General features: G+C 40.0%; 2 protein-coding genes across 9 annotated transcripts in view; one reads left to right on the top strand and one right to left on the bottom strand.

Annotated features, from left to right (window-relative positions):
• LOC124410142 (protein phosphatase Slingshot homolog 2) overlaps positions 1–3,498 on the top strand; it is a 166,176-nt gene extending 162,678 nt beyond the window's left edge. For all 8 annotated transcript variants that reach the window (XM_046888293.1, XM_046888292.1, XM_046888291.1 and 5 more), the window contains one exon: positions 40–3,498. In XM_046888293.1, the coding sequence (XP_046744249.1) occupies positions 40–2,171 (2,132 nt within the window). In that variant the 3' untranslated portion in view covers positions 2,172–3,498. The remainder of the gene's footprint in view (positions 1–39) is intronic.
• Positions 3,499–5,575: 2,077 nt separating this feature from the next.
• Positions 5,576–7,893, bottom strand: LOC124410143 (uncharacterized WD repeat-containing protein alr2800-like). The gene is made up of 5 exons (XM_046888298.1): positions 7,643–7,893; positions 7,362–7,551; positions 6,572–6,773; positions 6,222–6,416; positions 5,576–6,076 (listed from the first exon to the last, which is right to left on the bottom strand). Exons 1-5 carry the CDS (start codon positions 7,815–7,817, stop codon positions 5,921–5,923), a joined length of 918 nt encoding a protein of 305 aa, XP_046744254.1. The 5' UTR covers positions 7,818–7,893; the 3' UTR covers positions 5,576–5,920.
• Positions 7,894–27,549: the final 19,656 nt, after the last annotated feature.

Here is a 27,549-nt window from a genome sequence, read left to right as displayed (position 1 = left end):
CAAACTGTTTCTAACAAATTATTTCTATTTCCATTTCAGTATCTCTATCGCAGTCACTGGAGAGGCTGGATAATACCGGAAGTTCGGAAATAACGCGAGAGGAATTACTGCGGGGTACAAATACGAGTAAAAGCGCGGAAGACCAGGAGGCGAGGAACGTCCTTATGCCATGCGATAACGGCCAATCGTACAGTGTGTCACAAAATAAAATAGTCCACTTACCTGGGCCAGACACACCAAGTGTTAAGCACAGAGTAAACGAGCTGGAAACTCAAGGGCAGAGGAGGAAAGGACTGGTTTTGAACCTGACGAACCAGTTCGAGGCAGCAACCAGCAAACCTTCATCCCCTGGTTCGGATTCCGACGTTAAACCACTGTCCCAAAGCCCTCCTCTACCATCTTGCATCGCTGAGGCGAATGAAAAGCAAGAAAACCTGCAGACCGAAGAAGCGTGGGACCCGAGTGATAAGCAGAATGATAAGGAGAGTATAGTTTCGACACAAACGACTCATCCAACTGCAACAACACCCTCTGCAATTAACAATAGTGAATGTCTAGTCTGGACTGCATCGGCAGAATATAAAACTAACACCGATTCGAACAGGGATACTAGTTCTAACGGGGTAGTGACTATTAGTGAGAGTGAGTGCGTCGCCGGTCAACCAACGGCCGTTTATCCAAATTTAATCAGTCGACGGTCGAGGAAGGACGGAGACCCGTTCAGCACGCAACTGGACAGGGTATTTGACAGGGAAGAAAGGCGGGGCGAACCGGCGAGAGATTCACCGAGTCGTCAGAGCTCCTGGAGCAGTTACGACAGTGCGGTTATAATGGACAACAATTCGGTGCACAGTTCGTGGGCCACGTTGCCATCGAGAAACAGTTCGTGGGGGTCTTACGACATGAGGCCTTCCGACCCGCTCGGATCTAGTGGTTTATTTCCTTACGACAAGGAGGAAATACCGTGGCATCCTGGGACGGTCAAGAGAACGAAACAAAAACTTGAGGAAGGCACGAGCACCGTGAACAAGAGAGTCTGTACACAGAATTCCGACCCTGATGATAAGTCGGAGCGGATCACAGCGGGCGATGACGAAGCTCCTGTCGAGGCCTACAACCCCGTTCTTCTTCATTATACAGCCTCACCGACTCCCAGGCGGAGGGACTCGCCTCCCACGCATGAATCTAGTCCGAAAATTGGAACTGTCAGGGAGTCTGCGAGCTCTGTTACAGGGATAGACATTAAACCAGGAGTAACGAGCGTCAGAGCCCTGGGAAGATTGTCGACAAGCGCACCGGCACCCTCGTCTTTGTCCTCGGAATCGGACCTGCCCTCGCCGCTGAGATCGTGCAGGTCTGAGAGCGAGACAAACTCTCCGTGCGTTGTGAATACTTCGCAGTGTACCTCGGTGATGCATCACAAAATGGTTTTGGAAAGTTTGAGCAATAAATCAATGTTCAATAAGCGATGTCTCTCTGTAGACGATTCACCCGAGTTCGAATGCCCGAGGAGTAGTTCCGGCATAGTGAAAAATCTTAAAAAAGAATTCGAGGCCAAGTCAACGAAGCCTGAAAAGAGTCCTGAGAATAACGAGCCTGCTGAAGTATTGCCTAATACTCGGCAGAAGAAGGATAACAAGATAAGGAGTTTACCGTCGTCTCCCGTCATCGCTCATAACGATTCGAAGATCCGATGCGCGTCGGTAAACGGTTCTAAAGATAAGGACAAGGACGCGAAAAAGCAGGATGTCGAATCACCACAGTCGGAAACTGCCGAGGATTTATCCGTGAAAGTCCTTGTCGGAAAATATGAATTTGCCAAGCCAGAGCCCCGAAGAACTTCAGAGATACAACTGAGAGTTCACAAAGATAAGGACAAGGATAAGGATAAGGATAAAGATACCATGGAAGTTCACCCACCAGCCAAGTCTAGAATAGCTCCGGAATTGTCCAGGAGATCCGCGCCCATAATGATTAATCATTCGCCTCTATTTCCTGAGGCACCAGAAGCTCCGGGAAGGCCGCCATCCGTTCCGTCGCCCAGCGTGGTTGTTGCCAGTGTCGTTGCAAAAGCAGCAAGCAAAAAGCAGCAGCAACACGGCAGGTCACATCCTTTGGCCATGCTCCGAGTGAGACCCAGGCACAGCAGTCCGGTTTACAACACCATGTGAAGAAATACTTGATAAAAAAAAAAAAAAATACGGAACGTTGACTTCGTCATTTTTATTTTCGAGTTTTCGAATTTCTATTTGCTATTTTTTTTTTTTTTTTTTTTTTTTTTTTCCCTAAACGTTTTGTTCTTATTCTCTACCATAGTGATGTAGAGGAATGTCGTAGTTATGGAGCTACATGCCCTAAACGCTCCGAAAGTATGTTACTTGTAAAAAGAATTATCGTGTGATCTCTTTATTATGTATGTATGCCAATACGCTTTGGCTGCGAGCTAATGACAATGGCTCAATTATTAATTGACAGAGCCAAGGTGTATCTATATCTGTTTCAAATTGATATTACATGTTGTTGTTTGTGTCTAAAGTTTTTTTTCAAAACTTGAATGATCTTCGTTGCTCGTATGATTCGAATTTATGTGAAAAAATAATGTAAGTAATTGACTATCCTGCTATCGCTATAACAGATAGCGAAGCTTTGAATTATCGTCACCCTTTTATTTCTGAGACCCGATAATATTACAGAATATTGGTGATTAAGCACCGATCAATAACTACAAAAATTTGCAAATCGACAGATCATTTGCAAGTTAGATCCAATTAAGGTGTAAGTTACATTTGGAGCAACTTGTAAGTGAAACAGGTCAGATATCTTGGCTCGTATTTGTTCAATTAAAACAAAATAAGCTAGAAATGCAACAATACAGTTATATGTATGACTATAAGTGAAGGGAAAGAGGTCGTGTTAAGCATGGAAGTATGAAAACTAGTATTCCTATGTCATCTCGTCATAACTCTTAGTGGGCTTGGAATCAAATAAGCATAGAAAAAAAAAAATATGGTGCGATATGTTAAGGACAATTAAATTACCAATTCGGAAAGAGAAAAATATAAAGAGTTTTCAGAATCAGGAGGCTTTGATGTTGGTCAAGTGGCGAGCGCTCAGTCAGGCTGTGAATGTAACGTCTGAGCCTCGTGTGCTTCGGTATATACTATAATGATTTTCTATTAGTATAATTTTTTTTTGTTTTCTTTTTGTTCCCACTTGTTTTCTCTTATCGTTTTGTTTCTACTTTTTTTTCAATTGTAATTAGTTTCTACTTAGTTTCTCCGTGTGGAAAAGTAATTCACCATAAGTCGTTCGACATACAATAATTACATTTTTTTTCAACTGTAATGTATTCGAAACTGAACGATTGCACAGTGATGAAAAATGACTATGAGACAATGTAAAGAAAAAGAGAGGGAAGGGAGAAAGAAAAAGAAAATCATCGTACACTGTTTAATAATTTATAATGACTAATGTGATTAGAAGCACATAATGTGAAGTGCATAGCGTTTGGGAATGAGAGTAAGTAATTTAGCTAAACGAAGTTTGCGTAGACGTTGTGTATGTTGAGTATGCACTGTGTGACTGAACAAAAGTAATCGAGGCAGTGAGATTAAGAATCATTTGATTGAAAGAAAAGAGGTTTTTTTCGATTCTAGGATTATTTATCCATGTAAATATTTTTAAATATATCTAAGTTCCTTGTGGCTCTCTTCTGGCGAATCGAGGAGAATAAAAGATTCAACGGAGTTAAGTTTTTACTTTACATCTGTGTATAAAATAATAAAATAATTACCTGTCTAGAGAAGATAGAAATATTAGCGGAATTTAGAGGCGAGCGAAAAATGTAATGAGAAAAAGAAATGGAAAAGAACGAATTTAAATTTAGATAACTTATACTGTAATTAATAATAACTATTTCTTATTAATATTATAAGAGATATACTATTATTTACTTCCAATACGGATTTTTGTTTTCTGAAGAATTTCAATAATTTCTTTGTTCTTATTTCGTTTGTTAACTTTCAAAGCTTATCAACAGCTTGTATTTGTCAATATAAATATAAATTGTACGATTTTTCTATCCCAATGCTTCAACTATTTGCCTATTTCTTAACTATCTCATATTATTATCATCCTATACACTTAACACTCCTATTACTTCTACATCATTATAATGTACACCCGATTGAGGACTCGACTCAGTTTAGAAATTTGATTTATTCAAAACGAATGTACTATAGCCGTAAATTTTTTTTGCAATGATTCAGATTAAATTCTGTATGCCAAACTTTTTCAACGGAAAGTATATTTCATATTTAAATCTCGAATTATGTGCAGTAATTGAGAAACAAAGATATAGAACAACGATCCTTAAATTTTACAACACAAAAGCCTTTTTTATTGAAAATCTAATGTTCTTTGAAACATATCATTGCGATTTAATTTAGAGAGAAAATTTTGGAGTAATGTTAAAAGTGTTTATATTTCTATACATAGATCATTTTTTCTACTTTTAACGCATAAAAATTCTGTTCCCTTTTTTTTTGTTTTTTTTTAAAGATTTTTATAATCGCGCTATCAAAGACCAATTTTATACTATACAAAACCTTAACTGAAATCGACAAATTTTAAACTCTATTATGACGCGTACAACAATATTGACTAATATATCTTATATATATTTTATTACCACGCGACTTGTCAACAGAATATTAAAAAAAAAATTTTTAATGGACTTGGAATCGCGGCAATAAAAAAAAAAAAAAAAAAAATTATCGGCAAAAGGTACTGTAAAAAATCAAATCTACCATTATATACAGTATAGTTGAACGAGATTGACTCGATTTTAGGGAAAGAAATAAAATCGAAATTTCCGTTGTTAATGGCTTACTACAGAAATAAGACATTTTTCTCGATCGATATCACTACGGATGGCGACAATGGTTCAACATGAGAAAAGTTACATACTCACATTAAGTATGCATCAGTGTCTGCTTTTTAAATTTACGTTTCTCACCCTATATATGTGTCGTCTCGTTAACACATTTTATGCTATTGCAAGGAGGACTGATTCGCTCTTATCTGCAATCTATTGCACAGTTGCAGAATGAAAATAACCCCCATTTTTAGAAGACTATGTATACTATCGAATTTTTACAAATTGAAGAAGGAATTTTTTTTTAATCTTCTAACTCCTTCTCCAGAGTCAGTTGATAACTGATAACAATTCTTAGTGTATAGTATTCGAATATAGTAAGTTTTTTTTATACTTAATGATGAATTGATGTGCTCACTTTAGATACTTCTCCTTCTCCCCTTCCCTCACGGTTTCCTTTCCGTCATTGCCTCCGATTCCTACCTTCGTTCCCAATCGCTTAAGTGTGTGTTTAAACAATAATTATGATAATGATAATAGTAACGATAATTATAATGATAATGATAGAGAAAAATAAATGAAAATGAGTAAAAAAAAAGCTACTGTCTTAAAAAACCGTGCGTTGTTCTGTATAAATTTTGTACCATAGTTTGTATTAAATAAAATACATTGTTCATTGCTTGAGATACAATAGTTTTGTATATATATAGAAATAATTACCAGTATTTTGATAAGCGTTTGTACTCGTTATGATATCGATTTTACAAGAAGGTCCGTGTAACATAGTTCTACTCAGTATTTTGCTAATCCGCAGTTTTAAAAGGTTATTTTTTTTCAGTTTTATCTACTTGGAGAATGATCGATGAACTGAAGTGATACTCGCTTAACACATCATTACAGTTATAAATAACAGAATATTTATCTTGTCATATTTCAAAATGGAATCTTATCGGGCGAACAATTTTTGTTGCAAGTTCTGTTTTTCGCTTTTTTCTCACCACCTCATTGGCGTGTAAGTTGACACTAGTTCAGGGTAATAATTTATTATCCAACATCAATTTCATACATTTTGTTTGCGAAGCAAAAGGCCATCCTTGGTAAAAGTGGCATATCATTTATCTTCGAGCGTTTAGTGCTCCTTGTAGGTCCGATTGCCAAATCAAAAACCGCACCAGATAGATTTCTTATTGATCCTACAGTCTGAAAAAATACTAGAGTCTTTTTAACTACGTTCTACGGTTGAAAAAGTGAAAATTAATTCATTATATTATGAAAAGAATATTGCAAATATTAATTGCATCATGTATACAGTATGCAACGTATCAAGAAAATACTCAATCCTTACCGTATGCGAACGCAAATCAACAACCCTTAGAAGATTGGTCACCCCACCACCGCAAATAATCAACAGATTATTTATATATTTTCCGCAGTACAGCTGAGAACTAAAAACATCTGGTTCGATGGTGACCATCAATTTTCCCGAACCATAGTCCCATAGTTGGAGAGAGTTTTTGCGTTGCCATGCGCAAGTTAAAATCTGCATGCAGAAAATTATGATCCTGCCATTATGATGTGAGAAACGAGAGTTTATTTACGTCTGCGCTAATTTTCTGCCGTATATTTTACCCTGAAATTAGAGCTGAACGTTCGCGAAGTTACGGTTATAACTTAGAGCTAACAAACAGATTTTACCTCCTTCCCAGTTCTGCTGATATCGATGCCATCGCCGCACATATGAACTCCGGAAATATGCCGAGTAGCATAGGGCTGCCTGGTATCCCAGAATTGTACGGTGTCGTCCCATCCACCGCTGATTAGTTCGTGTGCTGATTTCGGGTTGAAACACGCACAAAATACACGCGAAGTATGTCCGTTCATCATGTCGGGTGCATTGCTGTAAATTTTTGTAGAATATATTATATAAATCAATTGTAAATTGCGAGTATTCCAAAATTTGACGAGACTGTGGTAGACTGCTGAATTTTGAGAGTTTATATCTCTAACAAGCAATTATTCTATTCGATTCGAGTTTGTTTAACACAAAAGTACATACCTCTGTAGATCGAACATTATTTATACACTTTTTGTCTTATCAAAATCAATTGATGGAAATTGTATCGTTCTTTAAGTATTTCGCTCGGTGACATACTTCGATTTTTATATAGTCTTATCCTTTTTACACTCTTAAGATTTTTTTTTAACACGATGACTACGGTTAGATGTTGACATTCGATTTTACTACCAACAATCCGAGCCTTTTATTTAACGGAGAGAAAATGTGACTATCAAAAAAAGAATATCAATGCTCTTTTTCGTCAATTCTACTTGGGAAAATACGTAAACGAACCGTTATCTACGGCATACTTTCGAATCAAACAAACAAATATAAACTCTCAAAATTTTCCCCCTTTTTTAGCCGTCTACTCGTAGATACATATCCCCCTGAGGTTTCGGTCAACGGTAGATGAATTCGCCTATTTACCTGGCATGAAATACCCGTTCCTGTATTTTGGTTTCTTCGTCGTAAAGGTAGATATTTGTATCGTCACCAACGGTCACAAACTTTGGAAGAAACGGATGGTACCCCAGACCTAATGTCTGCCTTCGTTCTCTTATGGTGTAAAGGCACTGCCCAGTCGGATAGTGCCAGCACTTCACGCAGCCTGTAGCATCTGTTGAATGCCAAGAAAAATTAGGGGGGCGTTGAGCAACGACAAATCAAATTGAATATTGAGGATCTCTGTACAAAAATCGGACACTAACATGTTGCCGTGAGCGTTTGTGTAATCGGATAAGATCTATTGACGGGTCGGTGTTTTATTGCAGTTGTAGGTCCAGGGTACTGGCGCATTTCGGCGTCCCTGAGAGCCGTTACATACTGGCCCGAATTGGCTCTGAACAACCTTACCGTTCCGTCAGAAATCCCTGCCGCCAACATCTCGCACTGTTCCGTGTAAGCGATGCACAATATGTCTTGCGACCCTTCCCTGTGGTGTTAATTTCGACGTGAGAAATTGACCAATTTTCTTAAAAGGCATTCTCATATTTTGACGTACTTTCAAGAAAAGATTTCTATATATTAAAGTTTTACTATCATTTTAACTCTATCGAATTTCAATATTTACGAAAATACAGATTCCACATCCCGGTTGAGTTGATTGATTCTTTTCTACATGAGTATGACCTCTCAGAGAGTGCAGTCTTGCAATGAATAAGGGTCATCGTTCATATTTCGAAACTTGTTGCAGATCCAATATTGAAACGTACATTTGACTAATGACATTGACATCTCCATCTATCTGTATCCCTTGCTGAGATTCTGCATCCACTTCTGTTGCGTTACTGGCCACTTGCGACCGAGCAAGTGAACTATTTATGGCATAGCTTACACTTCGAGATCTCTGAGTAAGTATGCTGAGGGACGGTGATGGATTGCTTATTATTGAAGGATCTAGGACACTACTGGTAGGTTTGTGTATTGTTGGAGACTGTAAACCGTGGCTGACTTTCATTGTGAAGTTTTTTAATCATATTCCGAACCGGCCAACGGTTGAGTTGAAACGAACAGAATACGGACACCGAATATCTTTCTGAGGATTATGTCGAAAAAAATCAGGAGGATGATCAAGTTCAACAAGATACCGTAGTGACATTGATTGAGGTTAAATCGACTTTTGGGTCCTGGAGTAAATATGCAAGCGGTGCATTTGTCCGATTGGCAAATCTCTCATTTCATAGACACTTGAAAACCTTTTGAACGCAACTCAAAAGCGCATTAGACATTATTGGTATAATGTATCGAATTTTAGTGGTATCAGCCAAAAATTGATGTATACATATCTGAAGTTAACAACGCATGTTTCCTATACTTGAAGTAGATTGATGTTGCTTGTGAGTCAATCCTGAAAACAGTACGCTGTGAGAATAGATCGAACGGATGTGTGAAACGTGAAGTAGTTCGATTCTCGCCATGTTTATTATTCAAAGGCATCGAAAATACTTTGACATAATAATAATCGCTAACAGAGCATGGTTGCAACAGAATAGTTGCAGTTGATTCAGTATCGGCGAATCTTGGGCTTTTTAAATTCTCGTGGAAACATGTCGAGACTCGGCGAACTCTTCAACGCCTGGCGCGGCAAAGAAGGTGAAACGACACACACAGTTTCACTGCTGGCAAAAGAGTCTAGTGGCTACACTTCTAAACTTGAGAACTTCCAAGCATTATGTTAGAAAACGTTAAACATCTTCTCGGGACGTGACTTAAATTGTACACAAGTAATTTGTTCTGATATCCCACATTCTTTAAATTGAAAAAAGTTCGAAAGTTGTATAAACGAACTATAATATTTCCACGAGATTTCGTGCATTATTACAATAATTTAATGATTTTAAGCTGCAAAGTATTTTTGCACCAGCTCCGTCTAAAAGTGTGGTTCTTCAAACGCTGATGCTTTGAAGTAAACTTTTAAATATTACCCACACTTCCTTACTAAAAACGGTTATTTAAAAAATATGTAAGAAATACTAGGTTTACTCGTTCTGTGAATTTCTATTGAAATAACTACAGATGAGTAGATTCCGGAACGATTTCCGAAGAGTTTCAGATAATTTCGGCATTCCAATACTCAGGAATTTTATACGCATTCCCGAAGGGTATGAGGTGTATTTTTTGATATACTGGTAAAGTTTATCCTCCGCAAAGGATCAAAATTTGCAGCTATTTAACTATTGGAGTACCAGTATATACATATATAAACCAACCTACGCAGGAATGACATATCTATTATACGTACAGATATCAACAAATACCTATTGATTTCGATTTTGATACCTATCTTTTACATAAGCAGACTCAAGGATACCTCAAGAGATGTAGCGCCTCAAATAGCCGGGTCAGGCAACCTGGCACACACAATGAGTAAACTCCTCTCGATAGGCAATTCGGGTGAGCCTTATGCGTTGGGAAGACAACATCAACGTGCTCTTACTTGCAATATGATATAGAACATCGAAAAAGCGGATAATTAGTGGATTGCTGAATATCATAATAAGTTGGATTTATTGTATATACTAACTCTATGTGCACACCTGAAAACTCCTACATGAATTGCAAATTGTCCCGATTCACAAATGAATAAAATACAACGTAAACAAATAGATATTCGTTAGCCGTGAACATAACTCGAAGGCAAGAGTGTACACCTAAAGTAGATAAGTCAACATACCAGATATCCGAGTCGACAGACACGTATTGTATCTCAATACAATATAAGGAGATGAGTCTACAATAGGTATTGTAACTAACTGACCATGAAAGCTACTATATGAGTTAGTGAATATCGTGGTATTTGAACAGAGTTCAGGTTTGGGGCTGCATACGAGTGCGACACACCTTTGCAGAATACGATATATGTTAAACAAAAGAGTTTTGCGTCCATTTGAAGTGGGGTAAAGATAGAAAGGTGGTTTCTTCGTATTTCCGGAACTGTTGTGCATTTAATAGTCTAGGTGTCTTCGTTGCATTCCTGGGTGTCCATTGGTCTGGAAAAAGGTAATGCGAATCGATTGTGGAATGGGAATTTTTATGTTTATTGTTATTACAACAGTTCAATGACTCCATTGAAGTTATTGATATGGAATTGGAAAAGATTTAGAAATGCTGCAATGAATTATTTAATGTGCAATCTCGTCGTAATTTTGCGGAAGGAATCAATTGTGAGCTGTCCTATAATGCTCAAAGCATCGTAACAAGAGTTGCGAAAAAAACATGACCCGTATTTTCTCCATTTTTTTGCTGCTGGTCGTTGCGTCGTAATTTCTCTGCTGTTGGTCCTACGCTTTTTTTGCTGGGTTTTCTGAGTACCTGGGCGTCGAATTAGTCTAAAAAGCGTCATAATAATCGATTCCCAGACAAAAGATTTTTCGGCCAAAAAAAATCCAAGGCTAACCCCTTTGCATTTTTGGTGAAAATTTCGACGACTTTGAAAAGTGCTGCAATTAATTCTTTAGAACACTATTCCGACGTAATTTTGCGAGAGAAATCGATTGATCGCAGTCCCAATGCGCTGCGAGCAACACCTGTAAAGTTACAGCCGAAAAACTGCAGATTTTCATCGCCATTTCTCTGCTGCTGGTCCTACGCTGTTTTTCATGTGTTTTCTGAGTTCCTGGGCGTCGAATTAGTCTAAAAAGCGTCATAATAATCGATTCCCAGACAAAAGATTTTTCGGCCAAAAAAAATCCAAGGCTAACCCCTTTGCATTTTTGGTGAAAATTTCGACGACTTTGAAAAGTGCTGCAATTAATTCTTTAGAACACTATTCCGACGTAATTTTGCGAGAGAAATCGATTGATCGCAGTCCCAATGCGCTGCGAGCAACACCTGTAAAGTTACAGCCGAAAAACTGCAGATTTTCATCGCCATTTCTCTGCTGCTGGTCCTACGCTGTTTTTCATGTGTTTTCTGAGTTCCTGGGCGTCGAATTAGTCTGAAAAGCGTCATAATAATCGATTCCCAGACAAAAGATTTTTCGGCCAAAAAAAATCCAAGGCTAACCCCTTTGCATTTTTGGTAAAAATTTCGACGACTTTGAAAAGTGCTGCAATTAATTCTTTAGAACACTATTCCGACGCGATTTTGCGAGAGAAATCGATTGATCGCAGTCCCAATGCGCTGCGAGCAACACCTGTAAAGTTACAGCCGAAAAACTGCAGATTTTCATCGCCATTTCTCTGCTGCTGGTCCTACGCTGTTTTGCATGTGTTTTCTGAGTTCCTGGGCGTCGAATTAGTCTAAAAAGCGTCATAATAATCGATTTCCAGACAAAAGATTTTTCGGCCAAAAAAAATCCAAGGCTAACCCCTTTGCATTTTTGGTGAAAATTTCGAAGACTTTGAAAAGTGCTGCAATTAATTCTTTAGAACACTATTCCGACGTAATTTTGCGAGAGAAATCGATTGATCGCAGTCCCAATGCGCTGCGAGCAACACCTGTAAAGTTACAGCCGAAAAACTGCAGATTTCCATCGCCATTTCTCTGCTGCTGGTCCTACGCTGTTTTTCATGTGTTTTCTGAGTTCCTGGGCGTCGAATTAGTCTAAAAAGCGTCATAATAATCGATTCCCAGACAAAAGATTTTTCGGCCAAAAAAAATCCAAGGCTAACCCCTTTGCATTTTTGGTGAAAATTTCGACGACTTTGAAAAGTGCTGCAATTAATTCTTTAGAACACTATTCCGACGTAATTTTGCAAGAGAAATCGATTGATCGCAGTCCCAATGCGCTGCGAGCAACACCTGTAAAGTTACAGCCGAAAAACTGCAGATTTTCATCGCCATTTCTCTGCTGCTGGTCCTACGCTGTTTTTCATGTGTTTTCTGAGTTCCTGGGCGTCGAATTAGTCTAAAAAGCGTCATAATAATCGATTCCCAGACAAAAGATTTTTCGGCCAAAAAAAATCCGAGGCTAACCCCTTTGCATTTTTGGTGAAAATTTCGACGACTTTGAAAAGTGCTGCAATTAATTCTTTAGAACACTATTCCGACGTAATTTTGCGAGAGAAATCGATTGATCGCAGTCCCAATGCGCTGCGAGCAACACCTGTAAAGTTACGGCCGAAAAACTGCAGATTTTCATCGCCATTTCTCTGCTGCTGGTCCTACGCTGTTTTTCATGTGTTTTCTGAGTTCCTGGGCGTCGAATTAGTCTAAAAAGCGTCATAATAATCGATTCCCAGACAAAAGATTTTTCGGCCAAAAAAAATCCAAGGCTAACCCCTTTGCATTTTTGGTGAAAATTTCGACGACTTTGAAAAGTGCTGCAATTAATTCTTTAGAACACTATTCCGACGTAATTTTGCGAGAGAAATCGATTGATCGCAGTCCCAATGCGCTGCGAGCAACACCTGTAAAGTTACAGCCGAAAAACTGCAGATTTTCATCGCCATTTCTCTGCTGCTGGTCCTACGCTGTTTTTCATGTGTTTTCTGAGTTCCTGGGCGTCGAATTAGTCTAAAAAGCGTCATAATAATCGATTCCCAGACAAAAGATTTTTCGGCCAAAAAAAATCCAAGGCTAACCCCTTTGCATTTTTGGTGAAAATTTCGACGACTTTGAAAAGTGCTGCAATTAATCCTTGAGAACACTATTCCGACGTAATTTTGCGAGAGAAATCGATTGATCGCAGTCCCAATGCGCTGCGAGCAACACCTGTAAAGTTACAGCCGAAAAACTGCAGATTTTCATCGCCATTTCTCTGCTGCTGGGCCTACGCTGTTTTTCATGTGTTTTCTGAGTTCCTGGGCGTCAAATTAGTCTAAAAAGCGTCATAATAATCGATTCCCAGACAAAAGATTTTTCGGCCAAAAAAAATCCAAGGCTAACCCCTTTGCATTTTTGGTGAAAATTTCGACGACTTTGAAAAGTGCTGCAATTAATCCTTGAGAACACTATTCCGACGTAATTTTGCGAGAGAAATCGATTGATCGCAGTCCCAATGCGCTGCGAGCAACACCTGTAAAGTTACAGCCGAAAAACTGCAGATTTTCATCGCCATTTCTCTGCTGCTGGTCCTACGCTGTTTTTCATGTGTTTTCTGAGTTCCTGGGCGTCGGATTAGTCTAAAAAGCGTCATAATAATCGATTCCCAGACAAAAGATTTTTCGGCCAAAAAAAATCCAAGGCTAACCCCTTTGCATTTTTGGTGAAAATTTCGACGACTTTGAAAAGTGCTGCAATTATTTCTTTAGAACACTAGTCCGACGTAATTTTGCGACAGAAATCGATTGATCGCAGTCCCAATGCGCTGCGAGCAACACCTGTAAAGTTACAGCCGAAAAACTGCAGATTTTCATCGCCATTTCTCTGCTGCTGGTCCTACGCTGTTTTTCATGTGTTTTCTGAGTTCCTGGGCGTCGAATTAGTCTAAAAAGCGTCATAATAATCGATTCCCAGACAAAAGATTTTTCGGCCAAAAAAAATCCAAGGCTAACCCCTTTGCATTTTTGGTGAAAATTTCGACGACTTTGAAAAGTGCTGCAATTAATCCTTGAGAACACTATTCCGACGTAATTTTGCGAGAGAAATCGATTGATCGCAGTCCCAATGCGCTGCGAGCAACACCTGTAAAGTTACAGCCGAAAAACTGCAGATTTTCATCGCCATTTCTCTGCTGCTGGTCCTACGCTGTTTTTCATGTGTTTTCTGAGTTCCTGGGCGTCGAATTAGTCTGAAGAGCGTCATAATAATCGATTCCCAGACAAAAGATTTTTCGGCCAAAAAAAATCCAAGGCTAACCCCTTTGCATTTTTGGTAAAAATTTCGACGACTTTGAAAAGTGCTGCAATTAATTCTTTAGAACACTATTCCGACGCAATTTTGCGAGAGAAATCGATTGATCGCAGTCCCAATGCGCTGCGAGCAACACCTGTAAAGTTACAGCCGAAAAACTGCAGATTTTCATCGCCATTTCTCTGCTGCTGGTCCTACGCTGTTTTGCATGTGTTTTCTGAGTTCCTGGGCGTCGAATTAGTCTAAAAAGCGTCATAATAATCGATTCCCAGACAAAAGATTTTTCGGCCAAAAAAAATCCAAGGCTAACCCCTTTGCATTTTTGGTGAAAATTTCGAAGACTTTGAAAAGTGCTGCAATTAATTCTTTAGAACACTATTCCGACGTAATTTTGCGAGAGAAATCGATTGATCGCAGTCCCAATGCGCTGCGAGCAACACCTGTAAAGTTACAGCCGAAAAACTGCAGATTTCCATCGCCATTTCTCTGCTGCTGGTCCTACGCTGTTTTTCATGTGTTTTCTGAGTTCCTGGGCGTCGAATTAGTCTAAAAAGCGTCATAATAATCGATTCCCAGACGAAAGATTTTTCGGCCAAAAAAAATCCAAGGCTAACCCCTTTGCATTTTTGGTGAAAATTTCGACGACTTTGAAAAGTGCTGCAATTAATTCTTTAGAACACTATTCCGACGTAATTTTGCAAGAGAAATCGATTGATCGCAGTCCCAATGCGCTGCGAGCAACACCTGTAAAGTTACAGCCGAAAAACTGCAGATTTTCATCGCCATTTCTCTGCTGCTGGTCCTACGCTGTTTTTCATGTGTTTTCTGAGTTCCTGGGCGTCGAATTAGTCTAAAAAGCGTCATAATAATCGATTCCCAGACAAAAGATTTTTCGGCCAAAAAAAATCCGAGGCTAACCCCTTTGCATTTTTGGTGAAAATTTCGACGACTTTGAAAAGTGCTGCAATTAATTCTTTAGAACACTATTCCGACGTAATTTTGCGAGAGAAATCGATTGATCGCAGTCCCAATGCGCTGCGAGCAACACCTGTAAAGTTACGGCCGAAAAACTGCAGATTTTCATCGCCATTTCTCTGCTGCTGGTCCTACGCTGTTTTTCATGTGTTTTCTGAGTTCCTGGGCGTCGAATTAGTCTAAAAAGCGTCATAATAATCGATTCCCAGACGAAAGATTTTTCGGCCAAAAAAAATCCAAGGCTAACCCCTTTGCATTTTTGGTGAAAATTTCGACGACTTTGAAAAGTGCTGCAATTAATTCTTTAGAACACTATTCCGACGTAATTTTGCGAGAGAAATCGATTGATCGCAGTCCCAATGCGCTGCGAGCAACACCTGTAAAGTTACAGCCGAAAAACTGCAGATTTTCATCGCCATTTCTCTGCTGCTGGTCCTACGCTGTTTTTCATGTGTTTTCTGAGTTCCTGGGCGTCGAATTAGTCTAAAAAGCGTCATAATAATCGATTCCCAGACAAAAGATTTTTCGGCCAAAAAAAATCCAAGGCTAACCCCTTTGCATTTTTGGTGAAAATTTCGACGACTTTGAAAAGTGCTGCAATTAATTCTTGAGAACACTATTCCGACGTAATTTTGCGAGAGATATCGATTGATCGCAGTCCCAATGCGCTGCGAGCAACACCTGTAAAGTTACAGCCGAAAAACTGCAGATTTTCATCGCCATTTCTCTGCTGCTGGGCCTACGCTGTTTTTCATGTGTTTTCTGAGTTCCTGGGCGTCGAATTAGTCTAAAAAGCGTCATAATAATCGATTCCCAGACAAAAGATTTTTCGGCCAAAAAAAATCCAAGGCTAACCCCTTTGCATTTTTGGTGAAAATTTCGACGACTTTGAAAAGTGCTGCAATTAATTCTTTAGAACACTATTCCGACGTAATTTTGCGAGAGAAATCGATTGATCGCAGTCCCAATGCGCTGCGAGCAACACCTGTAAAGTTACAGCCGAAAAACTGCAGATTTTCATCGCCATTTCTCTGCTGCTGGTCCTACGCTGTTTTTCATGTGTTTTCTGAGTTCCTGGGCGTCAAATTAGTCTAAAAAGCGTCATAATAATCGATTCCCAGACAAAAGATTTTTCGGCCAAAAAAAATCCAAGGCTAACCCCTTTGCATTTTTGGTGAAAATTTCGACGACTTTGAAAAGTGCTGCAATTAATCCTTGAGAACACTATTCCGACGTAATTTTGCGAGAGAAATCGATTGATCGCAGTCCCAATGCGCTGCGAGCAACACCTGTAAAGTTACAGCCGAAAAACTGCAGATTTTCATCGCCATTTCTCTGCTGCTGGTCCTACGCTGTTTTTCATGTGTTTTCTGAGTTCCTGGGCGTCGGATTAGTCTAAAAAGCGTCATAATAATCGATTCCCAGACAAAAGATTTTTCGGCCAAAAAAAATCCAAGGCTAACCCCTTTGCATTTTTGGTGAAAATTTCGACGACTTTGAAAAGTGCTGCAATTATTTCTTTAGAACACTAGTCCGACGTAATTTTGCGACAGAAATCGATTGATCGCAGTCCCAATGCGCTGCGAGCAACACCTGTAAAGTTACAGCCGAAAAACTGCAGATTTTCATCGCCATTTCTCTGCTGCTGGTCCTACGCTGTTTTTCATGTGTTTTCTGAGTTCCTGGGCGTCGAATTAGTCTAAAAAGCGTCATAATAATCGATTCCCAGACAAAAGATTTTTCGGCCAAAAAAAATCCAAGGCTAACCCCTTTGCATTTTTGGTGAAAATTTCGACGACTTTGAAAAGTGCTGCAATTAATCCTTGAGAACACTATTCCGACGTAATTTTGCGAGAGAAATCGATTGATCGCAGTCCCAATGCGCTGCGAGCAACACCTGTAAAGTTACAGCCGAAAAACTGCAGATTTTCATCGCCATTTCTCTGCTGCTGGGCCTACGCTGTTTTTCATGTGTTTTCTGAGTTCCTGGGCGTCGAATTAGTCTAAAAAGCGTCATAATAATCGATTCCCAGACAAAAGATTTTTCGGCCAAAAAAAATCCAAGGCTAACCCCTTTGCATTTTTGGTGAAAATTTCGACGACTTTGAAAAGTGCTGCAATTAATCCTTGAGAACACTATTCCGACGTAATTTTGCGAGAGAAATCGATTGATCGCAGTCCCAATGCGCTGCGAGCAACACCTGTAAAGTTACAGCCGAAAAACTGCAGATTTTCATCGCCATTTCTCTGCTGCTGGGCCTACGCTGTTTTTCATGTGTTTTCTGAGTTCCTGGGCGTCGAATTAGTCTAAAAAGCGTCATAATAATCGATTCCCAGACAAAAGATTTTTCGGCCAAAAAAAATCCAAGGCTAACCCCTTTGCATTTTTGGTGAAAATTTCGACGACTTTGAAAAGTGCTGCAATTAATTCTTTAGAACACTATTCCGACGTAATTTTGCGAGAGAAATCGATTGATCGCAGTCCCAATGCGCTGCGAGCAACACCTGTAAAGTTACAGCCGAAAAACTGCAGATTTTCATCGCCATTTCTCTGCTGCTGGTCCTACGCTGTTTTTCATGTGTTTTCTGAGTTCCTGGGCGTCGAATTAGTCTAAAAAGCGGCATAATAATCGATTCCCAGACAAAAGATTTTTCGGCCAAAAAAAATCCAAGGCTAACCCCTTTGCATTTTTGGTGAAAATTTTGACGACTTTGAAAAGTGCTGCAATTAATTCTTAAGAACACTATTCCGACGTAATTTTGCAAGAGAAATCGATTGATCGCAGTCCCAATGCGCTGCGAGCAACACCTGTAAAGTTACAGCCGAAAAACTGCAGATTTTCATCGCCATTTCTCTGCTGCTGGTCCTACGCTGTTTTTCATGTGTTTTCTGAGTTCCTGGGCGTCGAATTAGTCTAAAAAGCGTCATAATAATCGATTCCCAGACAAAAGATTTTTCGGCCAAAAAAAATCCAAGGCTAACCCCTTTGCATTTTTGGTGAAAATTTCGACGACTTTGAAAAGTGCTGCAATTAATTCATTAGAACACTATTCCGACGTAATTTTGCGAGAGAAATCGATTGATCGCAGTCCCAATGCGCTGCGAGCAACACCTGTAAAGTTACGGCCGAAAAACTGCAGATTTTCATCGCCATTTCTCTGCTGCTGGTCCTACGCTGTTTTTCATGTGTTTTCTGAGTTCCTGGGCGTCGAATTAGTCTAAAAAGCGTCATAATAATCGATTCCCAGACAAAAGATTTTTCGGCCAAAAAAAATCCAAGGCTAACCCCTTTGCATTTTTGGTGGAAATTTCGACGACTTTGAAAAGTGCTGCAATTAATTCTTTAGAACACTATTCCGACGTAATTTTGCGAGAGAAATCGATTGATCGCAGTCCCAATGCGCTGCGAGCAACACCTGTAAAGTTACGGCCGAAAAACTGCAGATTTTCATCGCCATTTCTCTGCTGCTGGTCCTACGCTGTTTTTCATGTGTTTTCTGAGTTCCTGGGCGTCGAATTAGTCTAAAAAGCGTCATAATAATCGATTCCCAGACAAAAGATTTTTCGGCCAAAAAAAATCCAAGGCTAACCCCTTTGCATTTTTGGTGGAAATTTCGACGACTTTGAAAAGTGCTGCAATTAATTCTTTAGAACACTATTCCGACGTAATTTTGCGAGAGAAATCGATTGATCGCAGTCCCAATGCGCTGCGAGCAACACCTGTAAAGTTACAGCCGAAAAACTGCAGATTTTCATCGCCATTTCTCTGCTGCTGGTCCTACGCTGTTTTTCATGTGTTTTCTGAGTTCCTGGGCGTCGAATTAGTCTAAAATGCGTCATAATAATCGATTCCCAGACAAAAGATTTTTCGGCCAAAAAAAATCCAAGGCTAACCCCTTTGCATTTTTATTGGAAATTTCGACGACTTTGAAAAGTGCTGCAATTAATTCTTTAGAACACTATTCCGACGTAATTTTGCGAGAGAAATCGATTGATCGCAGTCCCAATGCGCTGCGAGCAACACCTGTAAAGTTACAGCCGAAAAACTGCAGATTTTCATCGCCATTTCTCTGCTGCTGGTCCTACGCTGTTTTTCATGTGTTTTCTGAGTTCCTGGGCGTCGAATTAGTCTAAAAAGCGTCATAATAATCGATTCCCAGACAAAGGATTTTTGGGCCAAAAAAAATCCAAGGCTAACCCCTTTGCATTTTTGGTGAAAATTTCGACGACTTTGAAAAGTGCTGCAATTAATTCTTTAGAACACTATTCCGACGTAATTTTGCGAGAGAAATCGATTGATCGCAGTCCCAATGCGCTGCGAGCAACACCTGTAAAGTTACAGCCGAAAAACTGCAGATTTTCATCGCCATTTCTCTGCTGCTGGTCCTACGCTGTTTTTCATGTGTTTTCTGAGTTCCTGGGCGTCGAATTAGTCTAAAAAGCGTCATAGTAATCGATTCCCAGACAAAAGATTTTTCGGCCAAAAAAAATCCAAGGCTAACCCCTTTGCATTTTTGGTGAAAATTTCGACGACTTTGAAAAGTGCTGCAATTAATTCTTTAGAACACTATTCCGACGTAATTTTGCGAGAGAAATCGATTGATCGCAGTCCCAATGCGCTGCGAGCAACACCTGTAAAGTTACAGCCGAAAAACTGCAGATTTTCATCGCCATTTCTCTGCTGCTGGTCCTACGCTGTTTTTCATGTGTTTTCTGAGTTCCTGGGCGTCGAATTAGTCTAAAAAGCGTCATAATAATCGATTCCCAGACGAAAGATTTTTCGGCCAAAAAAAATCCAAGGCTAACCCCTTTGCATTTTTGGTGAAAATTTCGACGACTTTGAAAAGTGCTGCAATTAATTCTTTAGAACACTATTCCGACGTAATTTTGCGAGAGAAATCGATTGATCGCAGTCCCAATGCGCTGCGAGCAACACCTGTAAAGTTACAGCCGAAAAACTGCAGATTTTCATCGCCATTTCTCTGCTGCTGGTCCTACGCTGTTTTTCATGTGTTTTCTGAGTTCCTGGGCGTCGAATTAGGCTAAAAAGCGTCATAATAATCGATTCCCAGACAAAAGATTTTTCGGCCAAAAAAAATCCAAGGCTAACCCCTTTGCATTTTTGGTGAAAATTTCGACGACTTTGAAAAGTGCTGCAATTAATTCTTTAGAACACTATTCCGACGTAATTTTGCGAGAGAAATCGATTGATCGCAGTCCCAATGCGCTGCGAGCAACACCTGTAAAGTTACAGCCGAAAAACTGCAGATTTTCATCGCCATTTCTCTGCTGCTGGTCCTACGCTGTTTTTCATGTGTTTTCTGAGTTCCTGGGCGTCGAATTAGTCTAAAATGCGTCATAATAATCGATTCCCAGACAAAAGATTTTTCGGCCAAAAAAAATCCAAGGCTAACCCCTTTGCATTTTTATTGGAAATTTCGACGACTTTGAAAAGTGCTGCAATTAATTCTTTAGAACACTATTCCGACGTAATTTTGCGAGAGAAATCGATTGATCGCAGTCCCAATGCGCTGCGAGCAACACCTGTAAAGTTACAGCCGAAAAACTGCAGATTTTCATCGCCATTTCTCTGCTGCTGGTCCTACGCTGTTTTTCATGTGTTTTCTGAGTTCCTGGGCGTCGAATTAGTCTAAAAAGCGTCATAATAATCGATTCCCAGACAAAGGATTTTTGGGCCAAAAAAAATCCAAGGCTAACCCCTTTGCATTTTTGGTGAAAATTTCGACGACTTTGAAAAGTGCTGCAATTAATTCTTTAGAACACTATTCCGACGTAATTTTGCGAGAGAAATCGATTGATCGCAGTCCCAATGCGCTGCGAGCAACACCTGTAAAGTTACAGCCGAAAAACTGCAGATTTTCATCGCCATTTCTCTGCTGCTGGTCCTACGCTGTTTTTCATGTGTTTTCTGAGTTCCTGGGCGTCGAATTAGTCTAAAAAGCGTCATAGTAATCGATTCCCAGACAAAAGATTTTTCGGCCAAAAAAAATCCAAGGCTAACCCCTTTGCATTTTTGGTGAAAATTTCGACGACTTTGAAAAGTGCTGCAATTAATTCTTTAGAACACTATTCCGACGTAATTTTGCGAGAGAAATCGATTGATCGCAGTCCCAATGCGCTGCGAGCAACACCTGTAAAGTTACAGCCGAAAAACTGCAGATTTTCATCGCCATTTCTCTGCTGCTGGTCCTACGCTGTTTTTCATGTGTTTTCTGAGTTCCTGGGCGTCGAATTAGTCTAAAAAGCGTCATAATAATCGATTCCCAGACGAAAGATTTTTCGGCCAAAAAAAATCCAAGGCTAACCCCTTTGCATTTTTGGTAAAAATTTCGACGACTTTGAAAAGTGCTGCAATTAATTCTTTAGAACACTATTCCGACGTAATTTTGCGAGAGAAATCGATTGATCGCAGTCCCAATGCGCTGCGAGCAACACCTGTAAAGTTACAGCCGAAAAACTGCAGATTTTCATCGCCATTTCTCTGCTGCTGGTCCTACGCTGTTTTTCATGTGTTTTCTGAGTTCCTGGGCGTCGAATTAGTCTAAAAAGCGTCATAATAATCGATTCCCAGACAGAAGATTTTTCGGCCAAAAAAAATCCAAGGCTAACCCCTTTGCATTTTTGGTGAAAATTTCGACGACTTTGAAAAGTGCTGCAATTAATTCTTTAGAACACTATTCCGACGTAGTTTTGCGAGAGAAATCGATTGATCGCAGTCCCAATGCGCTGCGAGCAACACCTGTAAAGTTACAGCCGAAAAACTGCAGATTTTCATCGCCATTTCTCTGCTGCTGGTCCTACGCTGTTTTTCATGTGTTTTCTGAGTTCTCGGGCGTCGAATAAGTCTGAAAAGCGTCATAATAATCGATTCCCAGACAAAAGATTTTTCGGCCAAAAAAAATCCAAGGCTAACCCCTTTGCATTTTTGGTGAAAATTTCGACGACTTTGAAAAGTGCTGCAATTAATTCTTTAGAACACTATTCCGACGTAATTTTGCGAGAGAAATCGATTGATCGCAGTCCCAATGCGCTGCGAGCAACACCTGTAAAGTTACAGCCGAAAAACTGCAGATTTTCATCGCCATTTCTCTGCTGCTGGTCCTACGCTGTTTTTCATGTGTTTTCTGAGTTCCTGGGCGTCGAATTAGGCTAAAAAGCGTCATAATAATCGATTCCCAGACAAAAGATTTTTCGGCCAAAAAAAATCCAAGGCTAACCCCTTTGCATTTTTGGTGAAAATTTCGACGACTTTGAAAAGTGCTGCAATTAATTCTTTAGAACACTATTCCGACGTAATTTTGCGAGAGAAATCGATTGATCGCAGTCCCAATGCGCTGCGAGCAACACCTGTAAAGTTACAGCCGAAAAACTGCAGATTTTCATCGCCATTTCTCTGCTGCTGGTCCTACGCTGTTTTTCATGTGTTTTCTGAGTTCCTGGGCGTCGAATTAGTCTAAAAAGCGTCATAATAATCGATTCCCAGACAAAAGATTTTTCGGCCAAAAAAAATCCAAGGCTAACCCCTTTGCATTTTTGGTGAAAATTTCGACGACTTTGAAAAGTGCTGCAATTAATTCTTTAGAACACTATTCCGACGTAATTTTGCGAGAGAAATCGATTGATCGCAGTCCCGAAGCGCTGCGAGCAACACCTGTGAAGTTACAGCCGAAAAACTGCAGATTTTCATCGCCATTTCTCTGCTGCTGGTCCTACGCTGTTTTTCATGTGTTTTCTGAGTTCCTGGGCGTCGAATTAGTCTAAAAAGCGTCATAATAATCGATTCCCAGACGAAAGATTTTTCGGCCAAAAAAAATCCAAGGCTAACCCCTTTGCATTTTTGGTGAAAATTTCGACGACTTTGAAAAGTGCTGCAATTATTTCTTTAGAACACTATTCCGACGTAATTTTGCGAGAGAAATCGATTGATCGCAGTCCCAATGCGCTGCGAGCAACACCTGTAAAGTTACAGCCGAAAAACTGCAGATTTTCATCGCCATTTCTCTGCTGCTGGTCCTACGCTGTTTTTCATGTGTTTTCTGAGTTCCTGGGCGTCGAATTACTCTAAAAAGCGTCATAATAATTGATTCCCAGACGAAAGATTTTTCGGCCAAAAAAAATCCAAGGCTAACCCCTTTGCATTTTTGGTGAAAATTTCGACGACTTTGAAAAGTGCTGCAATTATTTCTTTAGAACACTATTCCGACGTAATTTTGCGAGAGAAATCGATTGATCGCAGTCCCAATGCGCTGCGAGCAACACCTGTAAAGTTACAGCCGAAAAACTGCAGATTTTCATCGCCATTTCTCTGCTGCTGGTCCTACGCTGTTTTTCATGTGTTTTCTGAGTTCCTGGGCGTCGAATTAGTCTAAAAAGCGTCATAATAATCGATTCCCAGACAAAAGATTTTTCGGCCAAAAAAAATCCAAGGCTAACCCCTTTGCATTTTTGGTGAAAATTTCGACGACTTTGAAAAGTGCTGCAATTAATTCTTTAGGACACTATTCCGACGTGATTTTGCGAGAGAAATCGATTGATCGCAGTCCCAATGCGCTGCGAGCAACACCTGTGAAGTTACAGCCGAAAAACTGCAGATTTTCATCGCCATTTCTCTGCTGCTGGTCCTACGCTGTTTTTCATGTGTTTTCTGAGTTCCTGGGCGTCGAATTAGTCTAAAAAGCGTCATAATAATCGATTCCCAGACGAAAGATTTTTCGGCCAAAAAAAATCCAAGGCTAACCCCTTTGCATTTTTGGTGAAAATTTCGACGACTTTGAAAAGTGCTGCAATTAATTCTTTAGAACACTATTCCGACGTAATTTTGCGAGAGAAATCGATTGATCGCAGTCCCAATGCGCTGCGAGCAACACCTGTAAAGTTACAGCCGAAAAACTGCAGATTTTCATCGCCATTTCTCTGCTGCTGGTCCTACGCTGTTTTTCATGTGTTTTCTGAGTTCCTGGGCGTCGAATTAGTCTAAAAAGCGTCATAATAATCGATTCCCAGACAAAAGATTTTTCGGCCAAAAAAAATCCAAGGCTAACCCCTTTGCATTTTTGGTGAAAATTTCGACGACTTCGAAAAGTGCTGCAATTAATTCTTTAGAACACTATTCCGACGTAATTTTGCGAGAGAAATCGATTGATCGCGGTCCCAATGCGCTGCGAGCAACACCTGTAAAGTTACAGCCGAAAAACTGCAGATTTTCATCGCCATTTCTCTGCTGCTGGTCCTACGCTGTTTTTCATGTGTTCTCTGAGTTCGTGGGCGTCGAATTAGTCTAAAAAGCGTCATAATAATCGATTCCCAGACGAAAGATTTTCCGGCCAAAAAAAATCCAAGGCTAACCCCTTTGCATTTTTGGTGGAAATTTCGACGACTTTGAAAAGTGCTGCAATTAATTCTTTAGAACACTATTCCGACGTAATTTTGCGAGAGAAATCGATTGATCGCCGTCCCAATGCGCTGCGAGCAACACCTGTAAAGTTACAGCCGAAAAACTGCAGATTTTCATCGCCATTTCTCTGCTGCTGGTCCTACGCTGTTTTTCATGTGTTTTCTGAGTTCCTGGGCGTCGAATTAGTCTAAAAAGCGTCATAATAATTGATTCCCAGACGAAAGATTTTTCGGCCAAAAAAAATCCATGGCTAACCCCTTTGCATTTTTGGTGAAAATTTCGACGACTTTGAAAAGTGCTGCAATTATTTCTTTAGAACACTATTCCGACGTAATTTTGCGAGAGAAATCGATTGATCGCAGTCCCAATGCGCTGCGAGCAACACCTGTAAAGTTACAGCCGAAAAACTGCAGATTTTCATCGCCATTTCTCTGCTGCTGGTCCTACGCTGTTTTTCATGTGTTTTCTGAGTTCCTGGGCGTCGAATTAGTCTAAAAAGCGTCATAATAATCGATTCCCAGACAAAAGATTTTTCGGCCAAAAAAAATCCAAGGCTAACCCCTTTGCATTTTTGGTGAAAATTTCGACGACTTTGAAAAGTGCTGCAATTAATTCTTTAGAACACTATTCCGACGTAATTTTGCGAGAGAAATCGATTGATCGCAGTCCCAATGCGCTGCGAGCAACACCTGTAAAGTTACAGCCGAAAAACTGCAGATTTTCATCGCCATTTCTCTGCTGCTGGTCCTACGCTGTTTTTCATGTGTTTTCTGAGTTCCTGGGCGTCGAATTAGTCTAAAAAGCGTCATAATAATCGATTCCCAGACAAAAGATTTTTCGGCCAAAAAAAATCCAAGGCTAACCCCTTTGCATTTTTGGTGAAAATTTCGACGACTTTGAAAAGTGCTGCAATTAATTCTTTAGAACACTATTCCGACGTAATTTTGCGAGAGAAATCGATTGATCGCAGTCCCAATGCGCTGCGAGCAACACCTGTGAAGTTACAGCCGAAAAACTGCAGATTTTCATCGCCATTTCTCTGCTGCTGGTCCTACGCTGTTTTTCATGTGTTTTCTGAGTTCCTGGGCGTCGAATTAGTCTAAAAAGCGTCATAATAATCGATTCCCAGACGAAAGATTTTTCGGCCAAAAAAAATCCAAGGCTAACCCCTTTGCATTTTTGGTGAAAATTTCGACGACTTTGAAAAGTGCTGCAATTAATTCTTTAGAACACTATTCCGACGTAATTTTGCGAGAGAAATCGATTGATCGCAGTCCCAATGCGCTGCGAGCAACACCTGTAAAGTTACAGCCGAAAAACTGCAGATTTTCATCGCCATTTCTCTGCTGCTGGTCCTACGCTGTTTTTCATGTGTTTTCTGAGTTCCTGGGCGTCGAATTAGTCTAAAAAGCGTCATAATAATCGATTCCCAGACAAAAGATTTTTCGGCCAAAAAAAATCCAAGGCTAACCCCTTTGCATTTTTGGTGAAAATTTCGACGACTTCGAAAAGTGCTGCAATTAATTCTTCAGAACACTATTCCGACGTAATTTTGCGAGAGAAATCGATTGATCGCGGTCCCAATGCGCTGCGAGCAACACCTGTAAAGTTACAGCCGAAAAACTGCAGATTTTCATCGCCATTTCTCTGCTGCTGGTCCTACGCTGTTTTTCATGTGTTCTCTGAGTTCCTGGGCGTCGAATTAGTCTAAAAAGCGTCATAATAATCGATTCCCAGACAAAAGATTTTTCGGCCAAAAAAAATCCAAGGCTAACCCCTTTGCATTTTTGGTGAAAATTTCGACGACTTTGAAAAGTGCTGCAATTAATTCTTTAGAACACTATTCCGACGTAATTTTGCGAGAGAAATCGATTGATCGCAGTCCCAATGCGCTGCGAGCAACACCTGTAAAGTTACAGCCGAAAAACTGCAGATTTTCATCGCCATTTCTCTGCTGCTGGTCCTACGCTGTTTTTCATGTGTTTTCTGAGTTCCTGGGCGTCGAATTAGTCTGAAAAGCGTCATAATAATCGATTCCCAGACAAAAGATTTTTCGGCCAAAAAAAATCCAAGGCTAACCCCTTCGCATTTTTGGTGAAAATTTCGACGACTTTGAAAAGTGCTGCAATTAATTCTTTAGAACACTATTCCGACGTAATTTTGCGAGAGAAATCGATTGATCGCAGTCCCAATGCGCTGCGAGCAACACCTGTAAAGTTACAGCCGAAAAACTGCAGATTTTCATCGCCATTTCTCTGCTGCTGGTCCTACGCTGTTTTTCATGTGTTTTCTGAGTTCCTGGGCGTCGAATTAGGCTAAAAAGCGTCATAATAATCGATTCCCAGACAAAAGATTTTTCGGCCAAAAAAAATCCAAGGCTAACCCCTTTGCATTTTTGGTGAAAATTTCGACGACTTTGAAAAGTGCTGCAATTAATTCTTTAGAACACTATTCCGACGTAATTTTGCGAGAGAAATCGATTGATCGCAGTCCCAATGCGCTGCGAGCAACACCTGTAAAGTTACAGCCGAAAAACTGCAGATTTTCATCGCCATTTCTCTGCTGCTGGTCCTACGCTGTTTTTCATGTGTTTTCTGAGTTCCTGGGCGTCGAATTAGTCTAAAAAGCGTCATAATAATCGATTCCCAGACAAAAGATTTTTCGGCCAAAAAAAATCCAAGGCTAACCCCTTTGCATTTTTGGTGAAAATTTCGACGACTTTGAAAAGTGCTGCAATTAATTCTTTAGGACACTATTCCGACGTAATTTTGCGAGAGAAATCGATTGATCGCAGTCCCAATGCGCTGCGAGCAACACCTGTGAAGTTACAGCCGAAAAACTGCAGATTTTCATCGCCATTTCTCTGCTGCTGGTCCTACGCTGTTTTTCATGTGTTTTCTGAGTTCCTGGGCGTCGAATTAGTCTAAAAAGCGTCATAATAATCGATTCCCAGAAGAAAGATTTTTCGGCCAAAAAAAATCCAAGGCTAA

This window comes from Diprion similis, chromosome 9 (genome assembly GCF_021155765.1).
Source record: "Diprion similis isolate iyDipSimi1 chromosome 9, iyDipSimi1.1, whole genome shotgun sequence".
Classification (NCBI taxonomy): domain Eukaryota; kingdom Metazoa; phylum Arthropoda; class Insecta; order Hymenoptera; family Diprionidae; genus Diprion; species Diprion similis.
This window is presented reverse-complemented; position numbering and strand designations above follow the sequence as displayed.